This window comes from Zonotrichia albicollis, chromosome 16 (genome assembly GCF_047830755.1).
Source record: "Zonotrichia albicollis isolate bZonAlb1 chromosome 16, bZonAlb1.hap1, whole genome shotgun sequence".
NCBI lineage: Eukaryota > Metazoa > Chordata > Aves > Passeriformes > Passerellidae > Zonotrichia > Zonotrichia albicollis.
In genome coordinates, this window is record NC_133834.1 from 3,453,661 (window position 1) to 3,468,495 (window position 14,835).

The 14,835-nt window shown below is 54.0% G+C and overlaps 1 protein-coding gene across 5 annotated transcripts in view; it reads left to right on the forward strand.

The window, feature by feature from the left end:
* TNRC18 (trinucleotide repeat containing 18) overlaps positions 1–14,835 on the forward strand; it is a 56,115-nt gene that overhangs the window by 18,712 nt on the left and 22,568 nt on the right. For 2 of the 5 annotated variants that reach the window (XM_074552871.1, XM_074552874.1), the window contains exons 4-14: positions 105–1,916; positions 4,958–5,060; positions 5,448–5,653; positions 6,213–6,359; positions 6,851–7,035; positions 7,796–8,219; positions 8,715–9,662; positions 10,306–10,481; positions 11,163–11,299; positions 11,782–11,910; positions 13,686–13,860. In XM_074552871.1, the coding sequence (XP_074408972.1) occupies positions 105–1,916; positions 4,958–5,060; positions 5,448–5,653; positions 6,213–6,359; positions 6,851–7,035; positions 7,796–8,219; positions 8,715–9,662; positions 10,306–10,481; positions 11,163–11,299; positions 11,782–11,910; positions 13,686–13,860 (4,442 nt within the window). The remainder of the gene's footprint in view (positions 1–104; positions 1,917–4,957; positions 5,061–5,447; positions 5,654–6,212; positions 6,360–6,850; positions 7,036–7,795; positions 8,220–8,714; positions 9,663–10,305; positions 10,482–11,162; positions 11,300–11,781; positions 11,911–13,685; positions 13,861–14,835) is intronic. The other 3 variants (XM_074552872.1, XM_074552873.1, XM_074552875.1) reach the window with 3 other exon arrangements.

The window sequence follows — 14,835 nt, forward strand, 5'->3', positions numbered from 1 at the left end:
TCCTTGAAATCCCGTCTTTCCTGGTTTGCCACCTCTTGCCTGTCTCTGTGTAGGACTGAAGGGGTTGGAAGCCTGTGATAATTTTGGTTGCTTTTACTCTGCAGATGGATTCTACCTGTCCAGCCATGCAGGCCAGTCCGCTTTGCACCCGCAGCCTCCCCTCTCAAGGACCGTGGGCAGCCACACGTCGAGCACTTTGCTCCGGGAAAAGGACCTTGGGCAGCTGCACAAGAGCTCGAAGGAAGGCCTGAAAGACCCCGGTGGGAAGGAGCGGGCGTGCCGGAGCGATCTGCCCCTGCCCTTTGCCAAGAAGGAGAGCAAGCCCAAGGAGGAGCCCCGACCCCGCAGTGTGGTCGACCTCACGCAGGACACCAAGCCCGACAGCGAGCGGAAAGTGAGCGTGGTGGAGAAGGCGGCGAAGGTCGGCGAGCGTCTCTCGCCGTTCCTGGCTGAGCACATGCCAAACCGCGGCGCAGGCGGCGGGGAACCCAAGTCCAAGAACCCTCTGCAGAGCTCTTCCCTCAGCAACTGCAACGGTGGTGGGGACCCCATGCTGAAGGTCCTGGGAGCCGAGCAGGACCGCTGTGCCAAGGACCCCGCTCGGCACGACGAGAACATGAGGCCTTCTGCGCACGCCCACGCGGAGCGGCTGAAGCGGGGGGAGCCCCTCCTGCCCTCCGTGGGCGCTTTGCACATCTCCTGTAGCTGTCCATCCCCACACCCCTCGCAGACGGGGAAGATGACGCCAGCCACAACATTCCCTCCGCAGCCCGTCCATTCCAGCATGTACACCATCTTCCCACCGGCCAAGGAGCTGGGGAGGGAGCACAAAGTAATCGCCCCCACCTTCGTGCCTTCGGTCGAAGCCTACGACGAGAGGAGCGGGCCCATCCAAATCGCCTCCCAGGCCCGTGACAACAAGGGGAAGGACAAGGACCTTGGCAAGGTGGGGGTGCTGCAGTCACCCACAGAGCGGTGCCTTGCAGATGCCTCCCGCACACTCTTGTCCCAGGACTTTTCTTGTCACAGTGATGCCAAAAGGATGGAGGTTCTGAGAGAGAAGGGTTCGGTGATCAGGACGAATTCCATGGCACTGAAGAGACAGGTCACTTCAGAGCCCTTCCTCAACCGGCCGGGGCTGGGCTCTCCGGAGAGCAGGGAGTTCCTGGCCTCCAAGGATTTGCTGAAGCCGAGTCCGGAGGCCGAGCATCGCCCCTGCGAGCGGGAGCGCTTCCAGCGATCCAGCTCCAAAGAAGCAGCAAAGGTCTATGGCACTTTGGACTCTTCCCGGCAGCACCTGGACCACGGTCAGCTGAAACCGCCCGAGCAGAAGTGGAAGCCCTTTGAGATGGGCAACTTTGCCACCACGCAGATGGCGGTGCTGGCCGCGCAGCACAACCACGTCAGCCGGGTGGAGGAGGAAGCCAAGAAGGTCTACCTTGACCCCAGCGGTTTGCCGCGCTCCTCGGTGGTGGGCTCGCGGGGCGCTGCCGACGTGCTGCACCCCGCCTCGCACGGCGAGGGCTCGGCCATGCAGAGCCTCATCAAGTACAGCGGCAGCTTTGCCAAGGAGACGGCGTCCCGGCAGGGCTGCGGCAAGAAGAGCCCCTTCGGGGGTCTGGGCAACGTGAAGTTGGACTCTGCACAGCTGGGAGCCTCCAAGGTGCAGCAGCTGCTGCTGCAGCAGCCTGCAAAGCAGCTGAAGAGGGACCCTGAGAGACCTGAGAGTGCCAAATCCTTCGGCCGGGAGAGCATTGGCTCCCAGGGCGAGGTGGAGGTGAGGCACTTGCCTGTGGGCATTGCTGTGGCCGTGGCCCGGCAGAAGGACAACAGCAGCAGCAGCAGCAGCAGCAGCAGCAAACTGGGGCCCAGCTTGGCAGACCGGGACCGCTCGCTGTCTCTCAGCAGCATCAAAGGTAGGTTCCCCACGGCTTGTCTCAGGGCTTCCCTGGAGGATCTGTTCCCTGGGAAGAGCAGCCACCCAGTGCAGGCTGCGTGCCATGAACTGAGTTTGGCATCTTCAGCTGTGTTTCCCTCCCTTGCCAGCCAAGGACGTGTTGTAAACCACAGTGGGGAAGCAAGACCCCCTGTGCAAGAGGCAGTCAGTTCCCTGTCCCCACTTCCATCCCCTTTGAGGACAATCCTGCTCTCTTTGGTCCGTTAGCAAAGGGAGTGACAGAGAAACCTCTCAAACCACCTTTGTGCTGGTGTTGTAATCTCATGATTTTGGTTTAAGCCATGGTGCTGGCAGGAGGGGGATGGCACCAGAGAGATTTTGGTCCTCTGCTTGACGTGTATAGCAAGATAACACCCGGGGGCTGCCTGGCACAGGGCTCTGCTGTGCCAAGGAGCGATGCCAAAGTGGTGAGCAATGCTCGGCTTTCCAGTTTTATCCCTTGCCTTCCCCATTTTTCTGCCTTTGCCCCCGTTCCAAACTTGAGTGGCAAGAAGCAGTTTCCCTGAGGGGCAGCAGCCCCTCTCCCCATTCCCATCACCTCCCAGAGCCCTCCCCACAGCCGGGAGCCGGCCGAGGAGCTCGTGGGCAGCACAGGGAGCTGTTTGTTCAGCCGTTCAGTCGTCCCAGACGCTCCCAGCTTGCGTTAAATGTAATTTACTGAGCCGAACTAAAAGGCTGCAAACAAGGGTTGAATTCTGGCAGGCCTCTGGGCTCGTTGCTAAGTGATGCAGTTGGCTTTCAGACAGAAAACAAGACTGCTTTTCTCCTCCTCTCGCCCCCCAAATGCTGCCCCCCCTTTGTGTGCCAGGAGATATTCGTCTAATAACATTAGCTTGCTTGCGCTGAGTGGACGGTGCTTGAATGTTTAGACCTTTTAAGAAGGAGAAAGCAGGCTTTAGTTGGCTAATCTGTAGTATTTGGCAAGTAAAATGCAAGTATTTAGTACCGGGCATTGGTTGTCAAGGGAACGGACCTAAGCCTTTCCTCCATGCATAACTGATTGAATTTTTCTATGCAGTCCGTGCGTCATGTTCATATATATAGACAGAATGATCATTCACTGTCTGGACAATCATCGTTCTGTCCAGAAAAGGGTCTGTCCTGTTGGTGGGATGGAGGATGGGCAGGAATTAGAGGTCCTTCAGTGTTTGTGTTTGGATGGGGGGGTGGAAAAAAGATGATAAACTCGTCTAGGAATAATGGAGCACAAGGGGTGTAGATGGGAGAGGGAGGAGCGATGATAAAATAACAAAATAATGTGTTTCTAATGAAAAGCTGGGGGAGGGGATGTACTCACCTTCTGCCAAGGAAGGAAGGGAGGCTGTGAGCTCTCCAAGGAATTGCTCCATATTGCTGACACCAAAGAGACAGCTGGGCATTGATTAGAGGAAAGAAATAGGAAAAGAGGCTCCAAAGGGGAAAAACCTGGGACAGGGTGTGGAAGGGGAATGCTGGCAGAAAGGCAGTGGAAGATGTTTTTGGGCTCCAGAGGGATTTGTGAGCCCCCGTGCTGTGGAGGTTGGGGAGTAAAAGTGAGCAGCAGAGGCAGTGTGGGGCATCATTCAGTGAGTCAGGGAGGGGCTGGCTGGGCTGCACGTGGTGTCCTGGCAGGCTGTGAGGGAGATGTGGTGACCCTGGAGAGTCCTTTGGGAGGCAGAGCTGTGTGCCAGGTTTTAAAGCATCTTTGTTTTCTGCCTGGAGCCCGTGGAAGGAGCCTTGGGGAAAGGAGCTGGGAGAGATGTTGTCTTTTTCCTGGATTCCTTCTGACAGTAAAAGCTGAGGGAATTGGAGACTTGACAGCAAAAAGCCCATGGGCTGTCCAGGTTTGTGGAAATACACACTAGAGCTCTCCTTGGAAAGACTGGCTGTCAGCAGAATAGACTTGATGTTCCGAGATGTTTTCCCATGTGCCAAACCATATCCAGACAGGAGAGTGAGGACCCTGGGAAGGGCTGCTGGGGTGCAGTCCTGTGAGGCTGAGTGCTCTCTGCAAGCAGGGCTGGGGTTTAGGAGTGGATTGTATCACCAAAGCACGGTGCAGAGAGGGGCAGCAGGGAATTGTGTGAAAAATGAGCATGCAAGAAAGAAGCTAAGGAAAAAAAACTGGGGAAAAGCAAGCTTAAAATCAGGCAGCTGGACTGAAGATTGTGGATAAAGGGAGGGGTGGCCCCAATACCTGGTGCTGGCAGAGCCAAGCAAGGCTCTGCTGCTCGCTCCTGTGAAGGTGCCTCCTAACCTCTCACAGATGCAACTGCTGCCATGCCAGGCTGTTTGCAAGAGCTGTGCTGATTGTGGACAAGTGGTTTCTCCAGCCAAACATCCAGCCCCCCTTTTTGGATTCCTGCCCTCATCTGCCATATGTGTCCCTGCCTCTCAGACCTTTTCTTGTTGCATGTCTCGAGGGGGATGCAGATTCCTGCTAATGGTTGAATTGTGGAGTGGATGGAGCGCGCTGGTTTTGTGAGGGTCTGTATTGTTGGGTCTGCCTGTTGCAGAGGGACAGGCATTCAGAGCATACTCAGTGCTCCCAGACGAATTTACAAGATCATAATGTGCTTCAGAAAGTGCAGAAATAAAATCCTTCCCCTCCCTGAGATGTGCTAAGCAGGACTATGTGGTTTGATGCAGGATTTAGCTGCATCTTGGCTGTTGCCAGGATGGGAAATCTGTCCTTCAGCACAGTGGTCCATTTGGTCCTGTTGCTCCAAGGCAGCTGTGCTATCCTGGGGGACCAACCTGGCGTAGCAAGTAATCCCTTGATGTCCTGGAGACATGAACCTCAAAACACAGGCATTTGGGTGCTACCAGGAGACTATTGCTTTAGTGATAATATCTTGATCAGACAGAGACCCTTGCCTGGTATTTCAGGATTTGAACCTGGAACATCCTTGGGGACACTGGGTGCAGTGGCTCTCAGGTGCTCTGCTGCTTGCCCAGAGGAGAGGGAACATCTTTCTCCAGGCCATTTCTGGTGTCTGATGGTGCTGGGTTGTCTCTTAGGGCACGGGCGCTCTGAAGATGACTGTGGGGACGAGAGGAGCCGCCACCGGGACAGCCACCTCCTGGCAGGGCGCTTGGAGCGGGACCAGGAGAAGCTGCTCAGGTGAGCCTTGGAAGGAGGTGACATCTTAGTGTCACAAGCTGAGCTCAGGGACAGCCAGTCCAGACAGGAGACAGGGTTCCATCCGTCCTGGTGTAGGTACCAAACTTGCTGGTGTGGAGCGGGATGCTGAGTGGGGTACACGGGGCTATAGGCAGATCCTAAGTCCTCAGCAGGGCAATCCTAATAGACAGCTGCAAATCCATGCCTGCTCCAAAGGGCTGGAGAAATGGAGTGTTTTATTCTAGACATGGCATCTCCATCACAGCTCTCCTATAGTGATTGACCCTCGTTTGCCAAGACAGGTTCTGCGGGCTGGTCCATACTGCTGGGCTCCTCCATCACTTGGACCCTCTCTCACTGTGTCCCTCTTGCCTCCTCCATCCCCAGAGAAAGCAAGGAGCTGGCAGATTTTGCCCGAATACACCCGTCCAGCTGTGCCACCAACGGTCTGAACTCCAACCTGATGGTGACGGGGGGCCCAGCCCTGGCGGGCTCCGGGCGCTGGTCTGCAGACCCCGCCTCGCACCTGGCAGCCCACCCCTGGCTGCCCAGGACAGGGAGCCCCTCCATGTGGCTGGCTGGCCATCCCTACGGTGAGTGCCTGGCAGGGAGCAGTGTCCAGAGGGTGCTCACACCGATGAAACCCAGGGAAATGCATCAGGGAAGAGGGATGGAGGCGTTATGGAGCAGTAGATGGCTTCTCGTGTGGGTAGGAACTGTGTGACCGTGTTCACAGGGGTCCCAGGAAGAGGGAAGAGATGAGGATCTGATTCCATGTTCCAGAAGGCTTGATTTATTATTTTGTGATATGTATTACATTAAAACTATACTAAAAGAATAGAAGAAAGGATTTCATCAGAAGGCTAGCTAAGAATAGAAAAAGAAAGAATGATAACAAAGGTTTGTGCCTCGGACTCTCTGTCCGAGCCAGCTCACTGTGATTGGCCATTAATTAGAAACAATCAACCTGGGCCAATCACAGATGCACCTGTTGCATTCCACAGCAGCAGATAACCATTGTTTACATTTTGTTCCTGAGGCCTCTCAGCTTCTCAGGAGGAAAAATCCTAAGGAAAGGATTTTTCATAAAAGATGTCTGTGACAGAGCTGTCTGCATCTCTTGAGTTGTGACCTCTGTGTTTTTTCTTCCAGGACTTGGTCACCCTTCCCTGCACCAGGGCATGACTCCAGGCTTCCCCCCTGCCATGGGGGGAGCTCTCCCCTCTGCCTACCAGTTTGCCAGAGACCCACAGTCAGGGCAGCTTGTTGTAATCCCCAGCGAGCACTTGCCACACTTTGGTAAGGATGTCAGCTTGTGTCTGAGGACCATTCTCTGACAGCTGTGGGGAAAACAGACTTTGGGGAGGGCCAGAGAGGAGTGTAGCTACCTGTGGGGACCTGCAGCCACAGCTGTGGGGTGGGTGTGAGTGGGCCTTGCCTTAGGTGATGGAAACAGGTAATCTTCAGCAGTGGCTCTTCATCTTGCAGGGGGATGAAGAGTTTGAGTCCTTGGTTGGGAGAATCCATTCGTAGGCTCAGGCATGGACATCAAACCAAGGGCTGGAGAGCAAAGCAAATCCAGTGGCCCTAGGGCACAGGGGTGGTGGGACTGGGGCAGCAGAGGGAACACAGCACATTTTCCCCCTCTGGTTTCTGGTTGCCTTTCTGCAAAGCTCAGTGTTTGGCATACACTCTGGGACTGTAGAGACCATTGCCTTGAGTGATCCTGGTGATCCTTCATCCATCCCTGCCCTGCTGCCTCCCTGACTGCATCTCTGCTCATTCCACAGCAGAGCTGATGGACCGGGCACCCCCGCTGTGGCCTGCTATGTACCCCCCAACCCGGAGCTCCCTGCAGCACGCTCACCAGCTCCAGCTGCTCTCCCATCAGCAGCTGCTGAGGCAGCACGAGCTGTACATCCTGCAGCAGCAGGCAGCCCACGCCATGGAGCTGCAGAGGAGTGCCCAGCTCGTGGTATGTTTTCAAGAACTTCTTGCTTGGCCATGAAACCAGCCTGAAGTTGGAGTGTCTGGGGAGAAAATGCAGCTGTGCCTGTGTGGCAAGTGTGTCTCAAGGGTATGGATGCATTGAGTGATTCTGCCCTGGTCTCTGGGATGTGAAGCATTTGGTGTATCCTGCAGTTAGGGTGGGTTTGGGGAGGTTTGGTGTGGAGCCTTTGAGCAGTGCTGTCAGAAGAGCTCCCCAGCAGCAGCAGTGCAAGCTGGATTCCTTCCCATGAGATGGCTCTGTGTAATTGAGTGGTTTCATCTCTGGTCACCTCCAAACAAACCTCCTGAGCAGCTCAGAGAAGCAACTGCAGGACTTGCAGCAGTCACACTGGTTCCTGCAGGGACATCCCATTCATGAAAAGGTTTTGGAAGTCATGAGCTTTCATTTGGGTGTTTTACACCCATTCATTTTTATAGTGGTCCTCTGGTTTTCAGGCTTCATTTTACGTGTGGGCTGGAGGTTGGAAATAGAAATGTTTTGCTTTGGATGCAAATGAAAACTGAGACATTCATCTCATGATTCCTGGAGCTGGGAATTTGTGACTAAGCTATTGTAGATCAGTGTCACCCTCTGTCAGATTGGTCTTCAAATGGTCTTGCATTTGGAGAATGTGCAAGTTTTATTCTACTGCATATTTGATAAGACCTTGTTTTGGTCTTGCCTGGTGGTTGGTCAGTGCCACTTTGCAGATGTTGTGCTGAGTTTTGCTGTGTTCTTGTCACAGGAGAGGTTGAAGGCAAACGAGCAGCGAGTGGATATGGAAGAGAAGGTGACCAAACGGAGCCTGGACAGTGCCAAATCAGGCCTTTCCTCCTCTGCCCCGGGACTGGTGCACCGAAAACCACCTGTGCTGTCCCCCAGCGCCTCCACGTCCTACAGCAAGGCTGTGAGTCCACCTCCCCTCTCTCCCAGGGCCTCACCCGTGTCTGTGCTCAAAGCTGAGGTGATCCAAAAGATGGAGGAGCCACCTTCGCAGCCAGCCTACTCCTACCCCGCCACCCCCAGCTCCCATCCCTCCAGCCCACCCCCTGCCTCTCCACCCCCTGCCCCTGCCATCCCTCCAAAGGAAGAGGCGCCCGAGACCGTGGAGAAGAAAGAGCTGGAGCTGGAAAAAGAGGCTGCTGGTCCGTATCAGGCCTTGTTCCCAGGTAAGAGAGCCCTGCTTTGGCAGAGTCCCGTTGTGTTTGTGCCTGCCTCCTGTTTTCTCCTCAGCTCTTTCCTGCTTCTGTCCCTTCCCCTAGGGAAAGCCACATGGCTCCTCTAAAAGGCAGGGGAGAGGGAAGGAGCAGGGCTGGTGTGATGGGCTGAGATTGATGCCTGGGTGCCTGGGGCTGTTGGCTCTCTTCTTCCTTTGGGCTGAGCCTGGGTTGGTTCTGCCAGGGCTGGAGTCCCAGTGGGAGAGGATGCAGGAGGCAGATCTCTCTCCAGTTGCATGAAAGTGCTGGAAGGGTGCAGAAGGGACCTCTGGGGTGCAGTCTGTGGCAGCTTGGTCAGGAGAGAGGTGCCCAAAGCTTCTATTGCTTGAGAGCAGAAAGAGACCAGAGATGATGGAAGCAAAGGGAACCAGCTCTATGCTGTAGTGACAGAGAAGGTGCTTTGGAGACCCAGCCATTACACAGTCTGTCCTTTCTGATATCTTGCAGAGATCCCCCCTGGATACCCATTCCAGTCCCTGCCTCCCTCGTTTGGAAGACACTATCCCTACCTCCTGCAGCCCCCCGCAGCATCTGACGCGGACGGGCTGGCTCCTGACGTCCCGCTGCCTGCTGAGGGCTCTGAGCACATGGACCTCTCCTCAGAGGTCAAACCCATCCGCCTGTCTCCGTCCAAAATCCTAGAGCCCATCCCAGCAGCACCAGAAGAGGAATCCTTGGAAGAGAGGGTGAAATCAGAGGTGCAGATGGAGGAAAGCCAGGAAAGCATCTGTGAGCAGGACATGGGGACTCTGAACATCAGCACCTCTGCAGCCGTCCCTGTGCAGAACGTGGACAATTGCAACCTCCTGTTGCACCAGGGCGAAGCCCTGGGAGCTATGGAGCAGGACCAGGAAGACCTCCAGAGCTGCCCACCTCCCTACCAGGTTGTGGCCTGTCCTGCAGAGGCAGAGGCTGAGGCAGAGAGCGGGAGTGGAGCAGAAACCTGCTCCATGCACATGGACTACGATGGTTTGCTCGTGCATGCGGAGAGCGAGCCCCCGGAGATGGACCTGACGCCCCAGCGGGAGGAGGCCTCTGTGGCCATGGATCTACAGAGTGCTGATGTGCCCCGGGCCAGGGAGTTTCCCAGCCTGCCTCCTGAGGAGGGGGAGCAGGGGCCAGAGATCCCTTCCTACACAGAAGAGGCAATCACTTGCCAAATCCCAGATCTGGACATCAAGCCGGGTGACCCGCTGGCTGGGATGAATGCTTTGGTGGCTGCTACAGAAATGCCTCAGGCTTGTTCCTTGCTGACTACCACCACTGTCCCTCCACCCCAGATGAAGGTGGAGGTGTTAACTGACCAGAGCCTGGAGCACTCCTTCTTGCAAGGGATCACTTTGCTGAGTGAAATTGCAGAGATGGAGCTGGAGAAACGGAAGCAAGAAATGCAGAGTAAGTTGTGAGTGGGGAGTCTGGCCAGCTCTGGACCGTGCTGGGTCTCCCAGCTTATGGTCCCTGTGTTCTCCTTGTGGGCAGAGGAGCAGAGTCACAGGTGGGATCTCTCTCAGCAAGACAGCAAGGAGTGCATTGCTGTGAGTTGCAGGAGTGGTTGGTACTTCAGATGGGGTTGGAGCAGAGTTTTTGTTGCAGCAGGCTGAGCTACGTGTGGCTTTTGTACTGCTCTCCCTTCCAAAGGCCCTCGCCATGTCTAGACAGTTTGTGGTATGCGCAGAGGAAACGGAGCCCCAGTTGCTGAGAGCTGCCAGGGTAACACCCTTCTGGCAGGCACTGAGTCCACAGTCTGTTGGGGTTTGGCACCAGAGGCCCCAGTAGCTCCAGATGACGCTTTCCAAGAGCTTGGCAGGTCCTGAAAAGAATCTCACCTTCCAGTAACTTCCTGAGGTGAGAAGTGATGGGAACTGCCAGTTACACCATGGCTGAGTACAACAGGAGATCTCAAGTGGGGGCCAAGGGTGGCTGGGGGGCCCCTTGAGCAGCCATGGTCAAGAAAGGGCCATCAGCCCCTCCTTGTGCCTGCTGGAGAAGCAGTCTTGGAATGTAGAGATTCTGTAGCTTTTTTCCCTGCCCTTCTCAGCAGGTCCAGAGAGTTTCCCTGTCCGGCCAACGCTGGAGAGTTTGCTGGCTGCCAGCACCCACATGCTCATGGAAGTGCTTTCCACCCCCTTTATGGAAAGTCTGAAAACCATCCGGCTGCCTCGAGAGCTGAATCCCAACAAAAAGTACAGCTGGATGCAGAAGAAGGATGAGCCAGTAAGTAGCTCTTAGTGTGGCTGGGCCTGGAAAGCCCCAGTGCACCCACTGACACAGCTCACTGTCCCAGCCCCAATCTGGGGGCTCATGCTGGCTCTGCTGCCCCTCTGCATTCAGCACAATGAGCTGGCTGTTCCCTCATGTCACATTCCTGGCTGCACAGCACTCAGTGGGCTGCAGATTAGGTTCTTCCCTTGTTTGTTAGTCAAGGTTCAGCCCTGAAAATGGTGTTTTAATGTCAAACCAGAGCAACCTATGTGTTACTGTTTTGGCCAGAGGATAAATAAAAATAGTGGCAGCAGGGTTTTTCCTTGTTTATTTTTAATTTGCTGACCCTTTCCTGTGGAAGAGGCTGATAAGTTATTTTGTACAGAGCAAGTAAGTATTCCAAGATAGGATATATTGTGATCTGTCATTTTAAACAAGGTAAAAGAGCATCTTATCCTGCAGCTTCTCTTCCAGGGTTGCAGTCCCTCTGAGCTGATGCCATGCTGTGCATAAGCCACAGAACATCTTTGGTTTGCTGGTTTTCTTGGGCACCACTCTGAGGCTGTGCTGGTGTCTCTGCTGCTCTCTCAGCACCAAGGGCTCTCTGCCAGGCTGCACACCTTGGCCATTGCCAGGGCACCCCGTGTGCACCCCCTGGGCCTGTCCTGACGCTCTGTTGCCTCCCCACCCCAGATGTACTCCATCAAATCAGCCATTGAGAACATGGATGCCATGGAGCTGGACTACAGGATGAGGCTGGCCGAGCTGCAGCGGCGCTACAAGGAGAAGCAGCGGGAGCTGGTGAAGCTGCAGCGCCGCAGGGACTCCGAGTAAGTCACAGGCTGCTCACCCAGGTCTTGGTTTTTTCCAGCTGGGCGCTGCCTCTCGGCCCAGGAGAGAAAACTGCCCTCCATCCCTCCCTGCCTCCTCTCCTGTCCTCTCCTCCTGGTACATCCCAGCAGAGCTTTGCACAGCACACTCCTAGGCTATGTGACACGACAACCTGGTAACTGGTGACTGCAGCTGGGAGACTGTGTTAGAGACAACCTTGGCTTCAGCAGCTCAGTTTAGCAGTTTGGTGGCAGGCGAAGGTTCTGGGTTGGCTCCCGTTCTTGCTCGCTTTCTTTTAATTATTTTCCCTTCTTCTTCTTCTTTTTTGGATTTATTTTCTTTATTTTTTCCCTGTTCGTTTTGCTTTTCGGTTGCAAAATTTGCTTTTGCTTTTTTTTTTTTTTCCTTTGCCCTTTTTTTTTGTTTTTGGTTTTTTTTTTTGTTGCCTTGGTTAACAGTGAAGCGTATGGTTTTTTTAAAGGGAAAAGCATGACGAGAAAAGTAGAAGCTTGGCGAGAAGAGGCCCTGGAAGGCCCAGGAAGAGGAAACTTGGATCAAGCGCTCTGTCACCCATTAAGGAGAGAGGGAAGAGTGACAGCAAGAGTGGAAAGTAAGGCTGGAATTTGGGGAAGACGGGAACATGGCAGGGTCACTGTGCCAGGGTCTGACTCGGGGACAGCATTTCGGAGGGCTCGCTCTGTTGGCAGGCTGGCTAATGTGAGTGTGTCCTTACAGTGGGAATGCAGTGCCAGTGTCCTCCCTCCCCGCAGGCAGAGCTCCTGGCTGCTGTTGGGTGCAGGCAGGACAGGTGGAGTTGAGCAGCTGTGAGATGCTGAGATGGCTGGCAGGCAGTTTAGGTGAGGTTTTGGAGTTGGGCAGTGTCCTCGTGTGCTTTCAGGAGAGCAGATGGTGCAGTCAGGTGCTGTAGAGACAGTTGAGGGGATGTTGATGTCAAAACTGGGAAGGACAGGGCTATTCCAGGTTATCTACTTTGTAGGACCTTTCTGCTGTGTTTCTTCTGTCTTCCTCTCTGTTCCCTGAATCAGTGGGAGTTGGTTTTGCCTGACATCTCTGTTTCAAGGATCAAGATTATCCTCTACTCTGCTTTTTTCTCTTTTGCAAGTCCAGCTGCTTTTGTTTGGATCTCACCACTGTTGGCCACCTACCCTACCATGGATGGCCTCTCCAATGGGAAGGCATTTCCAAGCTGCCTCCCTGTGTGCTCCATATTTCTGCACATGTCCTTTTCAAGACTGCAAATCAGAGTCAGGTGCCCAGCTCCCACTGACCAACGCTTCTGAAAATCTGTCCTCTTGGTGGCTCTGTGTTTTGCTCTTTGTGTTTGGGTGGCTGGCCAGGCTGGAGGCACCCAGAGGCAGCTGGAGCTGTGCATGTGTGGGTGTGTGACAGTGTTGTGTGTGCATGTCCCTGGATCACAGGAATGCTGCTCTGGGAGGTGGAGGTGCACCCTCAGCCAGTGTCCAGGACCTGAGGTGTTGGTTTAGCTGTCTGTGCAGGTCAGCAGAGAGGATAGAGGGAGGAGAAATGCCTGGAAGCTGAGGAGGCTGCCCCGTGTCAGTGGCTTTGTGGTCTGACCAGCAGGCTTAGGGTGAAGAAGGCAGCATATGAGAGCTTGAAATGGAAGCTTGGTAGGAATCCTGAGGTGTTGAGTGATCGTCCATCAGATAGTGACTGGAGATGGCTGGGGAGCCGGGAAAGATGTGCTTATAGTCTCACCTACTTTATTTTTTATTTTATTTTCTTATTTATTTACCCTCTCCTTTCCCCCCAAATCCCAAAGCAACTCCGATGGTGTAGATCACAAATGCCTTTCACAAAGGGCCCGACCTGGAGTCTGGAGTGAGCCAGTCCTTGCAGTGCCTTTGTCCCTCCTTGTCATCCCATGTGGCATTTCCTTGCCACCTCCTGCTCATTCCAAAGAAACCAAAGTGTCTGGGCAGTGAGGCACCTCCCTGGGCCTCAGGAGTCTCTTTCTGCACCCACAGAATCCATGGAAGTAGAAGTGGGAAAAGACCTTAAGGGCCACCTCAGCTGTCATCCTTCCTGTGGCTGCTCTCTACCAAATCAGGCACTTTTTGGTGGCTGTTACCAAAACACCAAGCACGTTCTTGTAGAGACCACCTTGCAGGTCTCTGATTTCAGGCACCCTCACCTGTCCTGGTGGCCAGGAGTGTGCACAAAGGGCTCCTTGGCTCTCCTGTTTGGTGGAAAACCTTGGCTGAGCTGCTGTCACTTCACAGTAGACTTGGCTCCTGCTGAGGATCTCCACTGTCTTGGGAGGCATTTAACCTCACTTTGGAGCTTGGTGGGGATCACAGGGAGGAAAGCCCCCCCACCTTGACCCATCCTGTGCTTGGCTTGCAGACTGAGCAAGTCCTTGTTGCTCTCTGAAGACTCTGAGACTGGTGAGGGCATGAAGAAGAGGCACAAAGGGGCCATCCCAGAGGAGGACGAGGATGTGGAGAGCAGCAGCGGCAAGATGAAAGGGAAGAACCCGAGCTGGGAAGAGCACGATGCAGCTCCCAGCTTCTCAAATGAGGTCAGTGCCCTCGTGGGGAGCATGGAGCCACGTGCCAAAAGCCCATCTCTTTCCTGCTTTGCTGGTGTTGGCTTGGATTCCTGATCTTTCAGCGTCTGCTTTTAGTTCACATGGGTTTAGGTGCTCCTCAAGAGAGGATTGTGTGCAGTGGAGGGGCTAATGTTGGCTTGCAGAGGTAGAACAGCAGAGTCCAGTGCCTTGGAGCCAGCCAGAGCATTCAGTGCTGCACTGGCTCTGAGTCCAGAGCAGGGCTTCTCTTACCCCTTTGCCTATTGAGAGAGCACAGGGGAACGGATCCCCTAAAGCAAGGGAGGAATGGAAGCACAGCCTTGCTATTTCAAATGCAGGGTTTTCTGCTTCTGTTGAGGCAATGAGATATTTACTGGAGCTTTAAGCTGGTGATGAAATCCAAAATGCATGCAGGCAAAGTACTGAGTTAGAGCTGCTGTTATCTAGCTGTAGCACATGTAAAATATATTTGGTTTTTTCAAGAAGCGAGAAAATACTGAAAAGGATGTAACAGCTCTGGCTGTAGTGCAGTGGTGCTGATGCTCACGCTGAGAGGTATTTGGGTTCTTTTGGCATCCCAGCCTCTGGAGCTGGTTGATTATGTGGAAATCCGTATTTATTTGGCTGGCTCTTGGGTAAAGAAGATTTTTAATCCTTGTGATTTAGAGAAAAGCTTGTAAAACCAGCACAAACATACCCTAAAAACCAGGTGGTGTAGAGAAAAAAGAACTCCAAAGTATGTTGTTCTATGAACATATTTCTTTTGGAAGAATATTCAAGTTTTCTAAGTTAATCTCGCAATTTTGTAATGTTCAGTAAAACTGTACTTTTAGCTGACATCTTCCTCTTCTTCCTCCCTGGAACCATGATGGGTTATGGCAGCTGGGGGGCTAAAACTATCACCTTGAGGCTTTATTAACTACATGGATGAGATAATTTGGAGGGCTAGTAAAATCCCTCAGGTCT